The sequence below is a fragment of the Myotis daubentonii genome, chromosome 2, assembly GCF_963259705.1.
Source record: "Myotis daubentonii chromosome 2, mMyoDau2.1, whole genome shotgun sequence".
NCBI classification, from domain to species: domain Eukaryota; kingdom Metazoa; phylum Chordata; class Mammalia; order Chiroptera; family Vespertilionidae; genus Myotis; species Myotis daubentonii.
The window spans coordinates 75,693,595-75,709,483 of NC_081841.1; the positions used below are offsets into that span (position 1 = coordinate 75,693,595).

General features: G+C 45.1%; 1 protein-coding gene across 2 annotated transcripts in view; it reads right to left on the reverse strand.

The window, feature by feature from the left end:
* E2F7 (E2F transcription factor 7) overlaps positions 1–13,817 on the reverse strand; it is a 39,332-nt gene extending 25,515 nt beyond the window's left edge. For both annotated transcript variants that reach the window (XR_009451268.1, XM_059683693.1), the window contains exons 1-3: positions 13,576–13,817; positions 12,871–12,963; positions 3,534–3,809 (exon numbers count right to left, since the gene is read on the reverse strand). Coding sequence is in view for 1 of the 2 variants with exons in the window: in XM_059683693.1 (XP_059539676.1) it covers positions 3,534–3,809; positions 12,871–12,963 (369 nt within the window). In the remaining variant the exon portion in view is untranslated. The remainder of the gene's footprint in view (positions 1–3,533; positions 3,810–12,870; positions 12,964–13,575) is intronic.
* Positions 13,818–15,889: the final 2,072 nt, after the last annotated feature.

The following is a 15,889-nucleotide window of genomic DNA, read 5'->3' on the forward strand; positions in this document are numbered from 1 at the left end:
CTAGAGGCCCAGTGCACGAAATTTGTGCACTTGGGGGTGGGGGGTCCCTCAGCCCGGCCTGCACCGTCTCGCAGTCCGGGAGCCCTCAGGGGATGTCTGACTGATGGCTTGCTGTTTCTGGGGAGCGGGCCTAAGCCAGCAGTTGGATATCCTTAGCGCTGCTGTGGAGGTGGGAGAGGCTACTGCCACCGCCACTGCGTTTGCCAGCCATGAGCCTGGCTTCTGGCTGAGTGGCGCTGCCCCTATGGGAGCGCACTGACCACCAGGGGCAGTTCCTGCATTGAGTGTCTTCCCCCTGGTGGTCAGTGCACATCATAGTGACCAGTCGTTCTGTCGTCAGGCCAAAACCGGCTCTCCAACATCCCCCGAGGGGTCCCAGAGTGCAAGAGGGCGCAGGCCAGGCGGAGGGAACCCAACGGTGCACGATCGGGGCCGGGGAGGGACTCAGGAGGGCTCCAGGATGTGTTCAGTCCATCTCGCTCAGTCCTGATCGGCTGGACCCCAGCAGCAAGCTAACCTACCGCTCAGAGCATCTGACCCCTGGTGGTCAGTGCACGTCATAGTGAGCGGTTGAGCATCCTTAGCATATCATTAGCATATTACGCTTTGATTGGTTGAACAGTCGACCAGATGACCAGACACTTAGCATATTAGGCTTTTATTATATAGAACTAGGGGCCCGGTGCACGAAATTCGTGCACTGGGTGTGTGTGTGGGGGGGGGGGGGAGTGTCCCTCAGCCCAGCCTGCCCCCTCTCACATACTGGGAGCCCTCAGGCGTTGACCCCCATCACCCTCCAATCACAGGATCGGCCCCTTGCCCAGGCCTGACGCCTCTGACAGAGGCGTCAGGCCTGGGCAGGGGACCCTCATTTCCCCCCATCACTGGTTCTGCCCCCAGACCAGGCCTGATGCCTCGGCCAGAGGCGTAGACCCCCATCACCCTCCGATTGCCTGATTGGCCCCTTGCCCAGGCCTGACGCCTCCGCCAGAGGTGTCAGGCTTGGACAGGGGATCCCCATCTCCCCCTGATCACTGGCTCTGGCCCCCACCCAGGCCTGAGGCCTCTGGCCCAGGAATCATTCCTGGGCAGGGGACCCCCATCTCCCTCTGATCACTTGCTCCACCCCCGCCCAAGCCTGACGCCTCTGACCCAGGCTTCAGGCCTGGGCAAGGGGACCATCATATCCCCCCAATCCCTGGCTCAGCCCCCCGCCCAGGCCTGATGCCTCGGCCAGAGGAGTTGACCCTCATCACCCTCTGATCACCAATCACCGGATCGGCCCCTTGACCAGGCCTGAGGCCTCTGGCAGAGGTGTCAGGCCTGGGCAGGGGACCCCCAGCTCCCCGCGGTTGCAGGCTCCGCCCCTGCCCAGGCCTAACGCCTCTGGCCTAGGCGTCCGGCCCGGGCAGCAGGGACCCGCAGCTGCAGCGGCCCCGCGATCGTGGGCTTCGCTTTAGGCCCAGGCAAGGGACCCCTAGCTCCCGGGACTGCCAGCTTCGACTGTGCCCAGCTCCCATCGCTGGCTCCACCCCTACTTCCTGCTATCACTGGCCAGGGCGGAAAAGGCACCTGATTCTCCGATCATGGCTGGGGGGCAGGGCAAAGGCGGCCCCAGGGCCGCCTTTGCCCTGCCCCCCAGCTCTTAGCTCCCCCCTGGGTTTCCAATCACTGTCAGTGGCAGGGGGCTTCTTCCTGCTTTCCCTTTCGCCTCCCTGCATTGTGCCTACATATGCAAATTAACCACCATCTTGTTGCATATAGCCCTGATTAGCCAATGAAAAGGGTATCGTCGTACGCCAATTACCATTTTTCTCTTTTATTAGATAGGATGGTATTGGTGGAGGGATGGACAAATTGGCCAATGGAACAGAAAAGAGCCCAGAAACAGATACTCACACAAGTGAAACTATGATATATGACAGGCGTAGCACTGCCAACTCCAGGGAAGAGGAAGAACTGAATACATGATACAAGGACAAGTGATTATAAGAAGCAACATAAAGAGAAAAAAGGCAAGCACCAATTGAAATGTAACACGTATAACTGGTACAGGTTTAGTTTCACGAATATATATAATAAACCCTACAAATCAATAAAAATGAGCAAAGAACACAAACAGGTATTTCACAGAAGAGGAGAAAACATGGTAGCTAGTAAAGATATGGTAAAAAGCTTAACCTCATTAGTAACCGAGGAAAAAGCAAATGGATACCACAGTAGTATACAATTGTACACCCACTGGATTGGCAGAAATTAATAAATTTGAGAATTTCAAGTGCCAGAGAGGATATGGATCAATATATGTTTATACGTTACTGGTGGAAACAAACAGCTCTTGGTAAAACAATCTGGCACGATCTTATGAGTAATTGAACATCCAATAACCTAGTAATTGCACTGTTAGGTATATACCCTAGAATAGTTCTCAAACTTTGTGGTCACAGGATACCTTCATATTCTTAAAAAATATTGAGAAATATCTTTTTTAAAAATTGGTTTTCTTTTTGTTTTTTTACTTTTTGGTAGAACAGTTGGTCATATAAAATACACTTATCATGTATGTAATGTCTTTAATACCCATGACTCTACCTCCCAACCAATCTCCAAACAGAACAATACTATTAATTTACATTTTTATAGATTTTTAAAAAATCCACCAAAATGAAGCAAACTGGAAGAGAAATAACATTCCAATCTGTGAGCAACTTTTCTTAGCAAGTCTGGGAAAAAGTTTGATGGGAGAGTGAAAATTATTGACCACTGATTTTTTTTTTTAAGTATAGATATGCAGCTTATTTAATAGCTTTGGTTCACCATAGGACATGTAATTTAAAGATAACTTTAAAGCCTAAATCAACAAACTGAACATACATGAGAATAATAAAATTTCCCAGGTCAAAGACATTTAGATTAAAATTATCCTTGCCTAGCCTGCGTGGCTCAGTGGTTGAGCATCAGCTTATGAACCAGGAGGTCATGTTTTGATTCTGGTCAGATTGCCCCCCCACCCTTACTCCCTCCCTTTCTGAAATCAATAAAAATATATTAAAATAAAAATTCTTGAAATTGGAGAAAAATTAAATACACAGCAACATTTATAATAAAAACACAAATTCCCCCATTAAATCAAAGTTATTAAATATCATTGCTTAAAAATGGATTTTTAAATGTGTATTGGTTAAGGGAGTATTATAAAAAAAAAAAGTGTTCCCTATTATCTGTGTCCAGACAATAGGGTGCTGAAGGCCTGGGGCGGGGGCATACTAGAGGGAGTCAATGGGGGGGAAAGGAGACATATGTAATACTTTTAACAATAAAGAATTGTTAAAAAAAGAAAAAGAAAGCGTTCATTGTGAAAAATGAGATACAGAGTGAGAAGTCCATTTCAGCTATATAAAGAAAAGATATTAAGCTTAATACTGCTTTTGGCTCAATAGTTAGCTGAAAAATTGAGAATTCTCTGATTTCTTTAAATAACCAAGTAAAAAATTTTAATTCTATCAAAGCTGCTAGGAACACAGCCTGTTTACCTGTAGAGAGTCTGTAAACACTTCATCCTTGTTCTCAATGGGTCTGAACAGTCCCTTCTTCTGCTCCCAATCTCTTATGTCAGGGCTGGCAGCACTAATGAGCATCTTCAGGTTAGCTGTGGGCGTCCATGGTTCTGTCTGCTGTCTGTCCACAAGCTTAACTGGAGTAATGGGGTTTCTTTCTGGAGTGAAGATTTTTTGCTTCGACAAATCAATTGGTTCATTTTTTATTGGAGTTTTCGGGGCCATCCTTGATCGATCAACAAATATATTTTCCTATTTTAAAAAAGAGACCTTTTAGCAAGAATGAGACAGGTCAGCTATCAGCTAAGAGAACTGTTTAGTTCCCACCATGAAAATACAACCAGACCATATGTTCAGGGCTGAAAAAAGTAGGATAGGACTAATGAAAACAGACAGAGGATTCATGGAACTCAAGGAGAAGCTCCAACGGGAAACTGATTATAATCTGCTATTCCTTTTATGCATGTTTTTCATGGCATTGCTATGAAAGAAGTCATGAGTGTATCTATCACTGGTGAATGCTTGTAATAGTTGGGGATGAAAAGGGCAAATGTGAATTGAGTCCATATACTCCTAAGTGCCATATTTTTTAAGCACTGTTAAGTTTGCACTAACCGGTGAAGAAAACAAATGCTTTTGTAGTTCAGTGTTCAACAGTGCTAATGTAACAATTAGCAGGACCAACGGATATAAGTGCATCCAACAAAATGCCACATGTAAAACGAACCTAGAGAGCAGTCTTACTTCAAAGGACTCGTATGCCACCCCCACCCTATATGACTCCTCACGTGAGATTACCAATCAAACTGACCTACAGCCTGTTCAATAAGAAGAGACCACTGATCACAGGCTTAGGTGTCATGGGGGCGATATTAAATTGCTATAGAGACTTCTAAGTGCTTACCTCTCAAGTTCTGTTCTTGATTTTTTCCAGCTTGGTAATAGTTTGTGGAGTAGAACCTACCCTCATGTCACACTTTGAGATTAATGATGGGCCCATTACGTCCCTTGTAAAAAAGGACTGAGTATAGAGAACTCACATTTGGAACTACCGAGTAATTAAAACAAGTATCTTTCCCCTAAAACCAGTTTTTGGCATTCAAAAACAGAAAGATTCGGCTCTCATTATAGCAGAATTCACCTCCAGGCAATAGCGTCTTAAACAATTATGAAGGTGGGTGATTACATATTTGTCTCTCCGTTTCCTGTACAGGTAGCACTCTATAGCTACTGTATACTTGGATTTTGGCTGAACAGTGGTTTACAAAAAGTGTTTTCTTATAAATGAGCAACATGTGCAGAGGGAAAAGACTGGGAGAAACTGGAATCTGTGTTAGCACACCAACTCTTGTTCTCGAATTGGCAGAAGCTGCCCACTAGCCATGGTGGCCCTGTCCTCCTGTAACAGGAAGGAAACGGGTGGGGATGGGAGCCTAGGTTTCTCCTGCCACAAGCAGCAGTAAGCATCCAGCCTGGGGCGCTGCATCTACCGACTTCTCTCTCTCTCTCCGTTTTTTATCATTTAACTCTTTCTTTTTTAAAATTTTATTGTTGACTCTATTACAGATGTCTCCCATTCCCCTCCTCTGCCTCTCTCCACTCCACCTCTGCCCCTCCCCGGCCTTCACCACATTACTATGTCCACGGGCTATGCGTACATATTCTTTGGTTGATCTCTTCCTCCCCTCTCTACCGATATCTCTTAAGTTCCTACAAGTGTGCAATTCTGATGAAGTCTTCTACCAGGGAACCCTCCAGGGAAAGTATTGAGGGTTTACCCTGTGCCACACCGTGTTTCATGTACTTTATGGATAGTAACCTCTTCTAATCCTGCGACCTGGGTACTATTATTTTTCCAGTCTACAGCTGAAGAAACTGAGGCACAGAGAGGTTAAACAACTTGCTCGAGGTTGCATACAACCTCATTCCGTACATCTAGAAATAAGCTTGTCCTGGGTGCCTGTTGGAGGAAGCTGTTTTTTTCATAGCTCCAACATACAGTACCCAGAAGGCCCCCCAGTATCGATGGAGAGGTGGGATGGGGAAGCAGTTTTGCATGCAGGCTCTAGTGCGCCAGCTACTTGGTGTGAGGGAGGGCACGTTCCTTCTCCTCACCAGGTTTCCATTCTCGCAACTGAAAATGAAGTTCGTAAAAATACCAACCTCAGGGTTATGAGAATAGTTCCTGGCATATGGTGAGCATGCAATAAACCTTAGCTATTGTCTTTTCCCCTTTCCTAATCTTTATTACCATTCATTCTGACACTCAGAGCTAATAGAATTTAACTTCTGGGGTGAATTTCTTGTTCATTCACGTGACTGTGCACTTCTGGAGGTCAGGGAGTAAGTATGTGTCTCATTCCTCACGATTGTTGGCACAATGCCTTGCTCTGTACAAGTGCACACAGAACACGGTGCTTTGGTTGTCTGGTTATTCAAAAAGGTATCCCTACAGTAGAGGGTGTGGCCCAGGCTGACTGAGCCAGACAGAGATTCACCCGCCTTCTCTACCTTCCATGGCACCTGCAGTCACAGAAATGATGTGTTCCTCCTTCTTTCTGCCAAGGAGCAATTATGATAGACTGCTGGAAGCCGATCCACCCTTGCTGCTTGACGCAGTCGCTGCAGTGAAGAAACATCTGCACAGCTTATGTTTCAAGGGATCTGGCGTATATGGCATATGTTTGCTCCCCCTCTTAGCGCTATGTGTTTTAAGGCTGTGTTGAACGCTATGTGTTGAACATTGAACTACAGGACCACCTCCCTGAGAAAGGTTGTTTCCCCAGGTAGGGATTAAGAGGACTAAAGAAGAGAATAAATCAGTAAATCCCCCTAGTGTTACAGAAATACCATGTACTACTTATGAAGAACTTGGACTAAGACTGTTGGCAATAAATTTGGGACTTGTTGGGCCCACATCCCCAGGGGTCTGCCCACCAGGGAAAGCACCAAAGCCTATATCCCTGAAGATCCACCGACACAGGGCAGTCCTAGGGAAGGCAAGCAGCGAGGCTGGGAGCACATAACCTTTACTGGGTAGGATAATCTCCTTCAGTCACTTCCTTGTAGCTTATAGGTAGAGCAGTGACCTTGGAATAGCCCTTGTAATGGAACACAGAGATTAACCTAGACAAGATTAAAATCAACAGAACTAGATAGAGACAGGATTTTTGGCCAAGGTCAGATAAGAAACGAGGAATTGTAGAACTTGACCCAAAACATACCATGATGAAATTATAGAGGCATGCTTATGGGATCAAATAGTATAAATATAGATGTAATAGGACAATAAAGAGAGAACCTGGCTATGATATGACCAACTGAACGCTGTCTCCGTGTCATTCACTCGTCGCCGACTCCGTCCACACCTTTGGGAACCCCTGGACCTGATGGGGCTGGACCCCAACAATAGACCATTTCCTCCAACACTTTGATATCTTTTTGCTACAGTTTAAGTATTACAGATGCACCTCGATTTATGAAGTTATGTCCTGATAAACCAGTTGTAAGTTGAAAATATAATAAGCTGAAAATGCATTTACTATACCTAACCTACTGACAATCATACCTTAGCCTACCCTACCTTAAATGTGCTCCGAACACCTACATTATAGGGATGTAACCCCATTATAAGTCGAGGAGCACCTGCAATGGCCTTCCTCTTCTTCTCACCAGAAGCAGGAGACCCAGATGGGCGTTTTGTAGACGTGATGGGATGCGAAAACACAAAGCAAAAGATCCAAAAACCCTGGCAACATAGTACACTGTAGAGCAGCGGTTCTCAACCTGTGGGTCGCGACCCTTTTGGGAGTCAAACGACCCTTTCACAGGGGTCGCCTAAGACCATCCTGCATATCATATATTTACATTACGATTCATAATAGTAGCAACATTACAGTTATGACGTAGCACCGAAAATAATTTTATGGTTGGGTCACAACTTGAGGAACTGTATTTAAAGGGCCAGAAGGTTGAGAACCACTGCTGTAGAGTATGGGTTGTTTACCCTTTGATCGTGTGGCTGACTGGGAGCTGTTGCTCGACACCTCTGCCAGCATCATGAGTAATTATCCTACTGCATATCGCTATTTTTGGAAAAAGCAAAATTCTAAATTCAAAGTATGATTTCTACCAAATGCATATCACTCTCACACCACCATGAAGTTGAATAATTGTAAGTTTAACCATCTTAAGACAGGACCATCTGTACTTAAAGCAGGAGAGTTAGGTTACCTGATATGTTGTGATTGTATCACACCTCTATATCAAAAGAAAAAAAAAATGTCTAGCAAATTGTTTTTCAAGGTCTCAGCAGGTGAGTAGAAAGTCGACTGCTATCTAGTCAACCCTGCTCCATCCGCCTGTTTATCCTGCAATCCTGACACTGTATAAGGCAGTGGAAAGGGATTGAAACCAGAATTTGGAAACCTGGTTTTTGTCTCAGCTCCGGATCTTTTTGATACTGAACAAATTGCTCATTCGGTCTGGGACCAAGTTTCCTGGTCCATAAAATAAGGAGTTCAGACTAAAGTCTCTATCTCCAAGGCTTTCCAGCAAGGCTGCCCAGAGGTGTGGGTGGATGCTTGGGATGCAACCAGACTTCTTCAGGAATGAATCATTCCTCGCCGCTGCTGGAAATGATACCAACAGGAAGCCCTTAACTGGAATGCCTTGGTGGGCCAAAGAGGGCTGACTCATCTGGGATCGCCCCCTGCCAGGGAGGCCTGACATGTAAAAGTCAGGCCCCCTTGCCCTACTCCCGGGGTCATCCCAGACCTCCCGTGGGTAAACTCAGACTTCCCCTGAAACCGTGTCGCAGATCTGCCTCTTCCTCTGTCCATTTCTGCTGCCTTCCCTTCTCTCCCCTTCCCAGGCACTGATTCCTAGAGCTCTCCCTAGAAACCTCCTGCACACTAAGCTCCCTGTCACACCTACTTGTCAGGAAATCTAAGGAGCAGCTCCCTAGAAATCACTTCCTCCCTCAGACAGAGAGAAAGTAATCCAGGACACAGGTTTTCTTGTTTTCATATGTAAATGGAGGTAACACACACTGGAGAGCCTGCCGCAGAGTTACTGTGAGGAGCAGATCAGATAATGAAGGTGAAAGCAGTTTGTAATGGTGAAGTGCTATGCAAGTGTTCATCATTATTGACTATACCAGCGTCAAGACTATGCTGTACGCTGCCACAGAGAGGGGTTGGTAGTCAAAAGATATTGGGTTCAGTCTTGCTTTTGTTTCAGACACAGCTCTAATCATGTGACCTCAAATAATATAGTCATCAGCCTTGTCAAGGCTTTTGGCCTTATGCCAACCTCTTTTCCTGTTCCATCTTATGCAAATCCCACATTTTGCCCCAACAGTCCACTTGCTTTTCTTAAACCTGCCCTGTACTTCATCACATCTGAGCTGCTGTTCACACCATCACTTGGTCTTTTCATTTAATTTTATTTTTTCTCTTTACTGATTAAGGTATTACATGTGTCCTTATCACCCCACTGCCCCCCACCCCCACCCCCACCATGCCCTGGTCTTTAATGCCATAGGCTAAGCCTTGCCTGTCGTTTAAGGCTCATTGCAAAGATTACCCGTTAGGAAGTTCCCCGAGCTACTAACAGCTCTCTTTCCCTTCAGAGCACTTCTAGAATGAGTAATCCACTGAGGGCTTTCCCCTGATCATATCCCAGGGGTTCCTCAAATTATCAGTGTATTCTGGTCCACTGCTTCTGACTGAGGTCACCTTCCAGGAGCCAGATCAATGGCAGAATACCTCACCTGACCTCACTGCAATGGTTAAGACTGTTGACTGTTCTTTGCTCTATAAAACTCTTGGTCCTGAGATAACAGTCGTTCTCTGTTGGTTCTCTTCCTATTTCTGTTTCCTCTCAGTCTCCTTCACTGGTTCCTCTTTTCCCACTCTTACAAACCTCAGCCTGATACTTGCCTCTACTTTCTCTCTCTTGCGTAGTTCATGACTCTCATGCACAATGATTTTAAAACCAACGTGTATGTTGATAATTCTCAAGTTTGTGTTTGGCTAGTACCTCCCACGAATTCCAAAGTCAGGCAACCAGCTGCTTTCTGCACATATTTATTTACCTGTAATCATACAGATACAGATATGTATTTCAAACTGAATTCACCTTCTTTCTTAACCACTCCCAAAAGAGATGAATGACCTTCCAAAAAACCTGTGCTCACGAAATCTAGGCATTGTCCCCAAATATACCACTCACTTCTACTATTTTTTTAAATTGATTTGAGAGGGAGAGAGACATTGATTTGTTATTCCACTTACTTATATACATTCATTGATTGCTTGTGTGTGCCCTAATCAGAGATCGAACCCACAATTTGGCATATTGGGATGACACTCTAACCCACTGAGCTAACCAGCCAGAGTCTCATTTCTACTTTTACTAGTTCCTCTCTACTTGGCTAAGTCCTAACCTTCATGCCTTTAAGCCAGCGGTTCTCAACCTGTGGGTCTCGACCATGGGTTTAATATAGTTCCTGTTGTGGTGACCCCCAACCATAAAATTATTTTCATTGCTACTTCATAACTGTAATTTTGCTACTGTTATGAATCGTAATGTAAATATCTGATATGCTATATGTGTTTTCCGATGGTCACGACCCACAGGTTGAGAACTGCTGCAAGTTTAAGCCCTAGCTCAAGTGTTACCTCTTTTACAAAGCAGCTCAATCTCACTGCTCATCTCTTTGTCCCAAACCATCCATTTTCTATTTGTCATGATTAAATGCACTGTGAACAAATTAAGAGAGTTGTTTATAATCCCACAACTGGGCACAGCAAATTTGGGTAACCAAGTTGAAAACTCCTTTATGTTTTAAGTTTCTCCATGAGAAATAAGAAGATGCATGTACTTTAAGAGGTCTTGACCAATCAAGAAAGATAAATGCTCTATATGCCAAATGATGCACAGGACACTGTAGCAAGCATCCCTCAGAGGGTTTTAAGAAGGAACAGCTCAGCACTATGCGTTTGTGGCCATGCTGAATCTCTTGAGCATTTCTTAAACACCCACACCTCATGTTGTTTCTCCTGCCTAAAATGTCCCTCTTAAACACTCTTGTTTTCTTGTAGGTTGAACATCCTCAACCTTAACGTTAGCTCCTTAGAAGCCTTCAACTCTCTCTCGACTCCCCATGAATTTATTTCTTCCTCCTCTGTTCCCTGGGGGCCACTTTGTTCTCACTATTATAGCACTTATCAAATCATAGTGCAGTTGGTTCGTTTTACATCTGAGTTCCTGAAAGTCTCTCAAATAAAGGAGGGCAGGGCCTGCATCATATTCATTTTTGGGCTATTAATTTGAGTACAGTGTGAACAGTGTATGTTGCTGAGTGCTCAACAAAAACCCAAAGAGGGAGGTGCTATTTATTAGTTGCAATTTATGGAAGAAACAGATTTATTAACTACTAATAAATGATTGTCCCCTTAGCACCTTTGACATAAATATTTGTTTAAAGATTAAATAAAATATATCTTTTTGAGGTAACATAGCGAATAGCAGAACAGAAACTCAAACCCAGATCTGACTCCAAATCCCATGTTCTCACTATCCCTAGAAATCCTTCACAGTAACAGGAAAAGAGACAAAGCCCCTCCAAGCAACTCGCAGAAGCACTGTTCTTATCCCTTGCCTTCTCTTTAAGAGGCGAAATAATTCCTGCTCAGACATTCCATTTTGAACATTGTAACCACTTTTCCAATCACTCTTGAGTCACTTGAGTTTCCCCCATATCCATTAGAATGTGAAATCTCAACTGGACATCACATTTACTGATGCTAACTAACTAGAGTAGAAGTTGAAGGCACTTGATAAGAAGTCATTGGCCCAGCCCTAGCCGGTTTTGCTCAGTAGTAAGAACGTCGGACTGAAGGGTCTCGGGTTTGATTTCCATCCAAGGACACTGTACCTGGGTTGCCGGCTCGATCCCTGGCCCAGTTGGGTGCATGCGGGAGGCAACCTATCGATGTTTCTCTTTCTCTCTCCCCCGCTCCACTCCCTCTAAAAATAAATAAATAAATAAAAAAAACAATGGGAAAAAATGATCCTTGGGTGAGAATTAAAAAAAAAAAGGCCCAGAAGAAAAAAAAGTGGACACTGACTTAGGCTTTATATAAATGTGTACATATTTTTTCAAGGCTGTCCCATTCAAATTATAAAAGATAACAGAGTTTTGTTCTGAAACTCCCAAAGCCAAAATTCTAAAAATACAAAGTCTGGGCATTTTCACCTTCATATAGCTTGGATAGTTTTTTTTTTTAAAAGTTCTCTTTAAAACAATAATGCTTTGGTGTACTTCTTTTCCTAACAACAACAACAACAAAAAGTGAATGCTAGAAGGGAAAAACCCTGCATGGGAAAAGCATACAATTTCACACCAATCTAAAATTAATGGTTGTCAAATATTTTTCAAAGGGCCATATAACAGGTTCTTTGCAACCAGGCAATTTCATTGTTGACGCTAAATCTAAAATTTAGACCAGGACCCTAGAAAAGTTCAATACCCAAGGAAGTTGCTATGCTCAGATTTATATTCAAAGTTTCTACATCCAGGTTTATTATATGGATTTGCGTTTGCCTAAAAACACTTAGATGCTTGCTACTAACAAGCTCTTACAGCTTTTCGGTAGGGCACTGGTTGGTGAGCGTAACTGTGCTGATGTGGGTACAGTGATAGTTTAGATATTGCTATGGGCAGTTTACTTGGTAATGTTTCTTAAAGATACCACCATGGTCTTACAAATCACAGGGCAGCAAAAAAGGGGTAATGACTCAGGGCAAAACCAGACCAGCTGTTGCTCTACAGAACACGCAGGGTGTGTTGGTGTGCTCAGTCACTTCTCTCCCTATATGGGTGAAGGAAACTGCCTCTAGAGCTGATTAATGCATGGGCATGAAGAACATTTCACAGTACTTTAATAATCCAGCATTTATAGCAGAGAGTCTTTCTTCCCGGGTACTCAGGTTTAACATTCCTGCACAGCATTAGCTAATTCCAATGTTGACAACTACAAGTATTACAAACTTTTGATTGAAGGGGTCAGCATATCTTTGATTAATATAAACTGGTTCCAACACTACATCTAACCTAGCCTCTTTCCACTGCACAATGACTGAGCAACTCAATTACTAATGGTTTGGGTGACTCCATTATAAAAGTATATTTCTACAATGTTCATCATATTCATTAGATTTACAAGACAAATACAAGTGACATATTGAAACACTTAATTGAATTAGACATCACTATCCTAAATATGTTAGACCTTAGTGCACTTACCTTTTGTGCATTTTCCCCATCTTCAGTGGCAAAATCTAGTCTGGGCTGCCTGGGGTTGATCAGGTCTTTTAGTGTTAAACAATTCACTTCCATCTGCAATGCACAATTACATTAGAAACGATCTTACAATTAGATGCTTTCTCCTCCAACAAAAATATCTATTCCACCCCCAACTCTCTAAAACGCACACGAACGAATACAAACACCCATTAGTAATTGAAAACTTGGGAAGAAAAAGTCGACAAAAGCAGTAATTTTTTAATGGAAAGCCACAGAGCAAAGTAAAGTTACAAGTCAGGAAGGTGTAGGGCAAATCTGTCAGAAAGTACAGGGTCTCCTCAGGTCAGTTAATTTTGGCGCAAAGAACTGGGAGGAATTCGGCTTTAAAGAAGTTTGAACGGGGAATGGGGGGGAGAGGAAACCTGATCGCTAGACCAAATCCATTCTGCGCTTGGCGCAGCCCCTTTCCAGGCTCCCAAAGAGACCCCAGGGATAAACTCTTCCAACGTGACCCCCAAATAGCGAGGAAAGGCAAGTGCCCGGTACTGCCCGGCTGGCGGAGCAGCTGGACAGGACAGCCCACGCGGGCCTGGTCCCGAGGCACACGTTCCTCAATGCCCCGCCAGCCGAGGAGGGGAGGGGTGGCAGGCTGGCAGCCGAGGCGCGAGGTTCCCTCTCCCCCCGATTCCCGCCAGCCCCACTTACTACTCCCGCTTTGCGAAGGTTTGCAGCCTCTACGGGACCTCTACGGCCTCACGCCCGCGTGGGATCAGCGGCGTGATGCGATCAGCAGCCGGGTGGCCACATCGGGCGGGGAAGGCGAAACGCGCAGACCCCCGTTCGAACGCCCTCGGCTGGCGGGGCCTCCGCGGCGTCCGGACAGCGCCAGCGTCCCGCCTCGCGGACCGCGACTGCAGCCCCGGGTCCCGGTCCCCGCTAAAACACCTCCTCTGGCGCCTTGAGACCGAATTTGAGAACCCACCAATCAGCGGCGGCCGGCGGCGCGGCCCCGGCCAATCACGCTGCCGCACGGCCGGGCTCGCCGCCCCCTCGGAGCCTTGGCGCTCCGGGCCGCGCGTTTCGCCCGCACCCGCCCAATGGTTGCGGCCGCGGCCCCCTCCCCCTTCCGGGCACCTGGAAACCTGGCTGTCGGGAGCCGAGTCCCGCTGTGGGCGCGGGCCGCGCGGCCGCGGGAAGCCCAGGTGGGGGCGGGAGGGGCGGCGGGAGGCGGGGCTCTTTTGTTGGGGACGGGAGACCCGTTCCGGTCCTGCAGGCTGGCGGCGCGGGGAGAGCGCGGGCACCGCGGTCGGAGGGGGAGGCAGATGGAGGTGGGAAAGCGATGCGCACGCGGGATGCGGCGCCCCCTCCCCCAGCACCTGCGCCGGAGCGAAGCCGCCCGGGCTTGTTGGGCGAACTTGCTAACCCCGAAGCTGGGTGACGTGTGAGCCATGGTTACTGCGCCTCTGCGAGCAGATGGCACGCCCGTTAGCCTTGGAAACCGGACTGCAAGCCCAGCCAGCTGTTTTTCCTCTGTTTTTTTCCCCCCCTTCTTTTCTTTTCTTGCAAGTCCGGAAAAGTTTCTTGGCGGTGTTCCCATTTCAGAACGTCGCCAATAATTAGAGGGGGAAAAGGCTTTATTAAATAAATCTTTGCAATAAGGACTAGTGTTCTGGGAAACAGTCGAGAACACTTCCCCCAAATTACCGATTTGTATTAAATATCTCACTCCCTTCAACTTTAGTTTCTTATTTGAAATATGAATATTGATCGAGACAGTCTTGTGTGTGTGCACATGTGCCTTCTAATAGACGTTATTGTTTAGATGTACAGAAAAATTGAGAAGATAGGATAGAGTTTCACCAATTTATTAACATTTTATGTTTGTGGAGTACTTTGGTTAAAAGTAACGAACCGATATTGATATGTTATTATTAACTAAAGTCATTACCTTATTAAGATTTAATTGTTACCTAGCGTCCTCCCGCCTTCCCCTCCCCGCAAGATATACCACATCACATTTAGCCTTCCTGTCTCCTTAGGCTCCTCTTGGCTGTGACAATTTGTCATACGGTACTTTCCTCATTTTTGATGACCTTGAGAATCTTGAAGAGTGCCGGTAAGTCATTCAGTAGGGTGTCCCGCTGTTGGGATTTGAGACAGCCTTCGGGAAGGCATGTCTACAGACATTTCCTTACAAACCATATATTTATAGCCAGGGATATCTTTCTCCTTTTTATCCTTTCGGTACCAAGTGCTCCACTTTCCATCCCTCAACTCCCCAGTATATATATATATATATATATATATATATATATATAGCTAAATGAACTGTCTGTAGAATTCAGAATGCTCAGCCTAGTTCACTTTGTACTCTGTTTAGATTGCTAAAAATCACTGCAAAGTCATGTGTTAAAAAGACAAATTAGTATGGAAACCTTAAACATAAAGAAAACAAAACTTTGACATTTTATATTAGAGGCGATATTTTGAATTGAAATCTGTCTTGTAGGTAGAAGCATAAGGAGAGAAGTGTAAAGAATAAAACTGCAATTTATTAAATTTTGCACTTACATGGAAATAAAGTTTAGATGAGGAAATGTGGTGTTGTTGTTTTTCCAAACTGTATTAATTTACTGTGGCTGCTATAACAAATTACCACAAACTGGTTGGTTTAGAACAACAGAGATTTATTCTCTTACAGTTCTGGAGGCCAGAAGCCCAAAACCAAGCCCCACACTCCCGGGGTGTTAGAGGAGAGTCTGTTCTTTACCTCTTTCAGCTTCTGGTACCTGTAAGCAATTCTTTATTTTTATTTTTTTTTATTGATTGATTTGAGGTAGAGAGAGAGAGGGAGAGAGAGTGAGAGATCGATTGATTTTGTTGTTCTACTTATTTATTCATTGGTTGATTCTTGTATGTGCCCTGACCAGGGACCAAACCCTCAACCTTGGTATATGGGGACAACGATTCTCTAACCAATTGAGCTACCTGGCCAGGGTCTGTAAGTAAATTCTTCTTC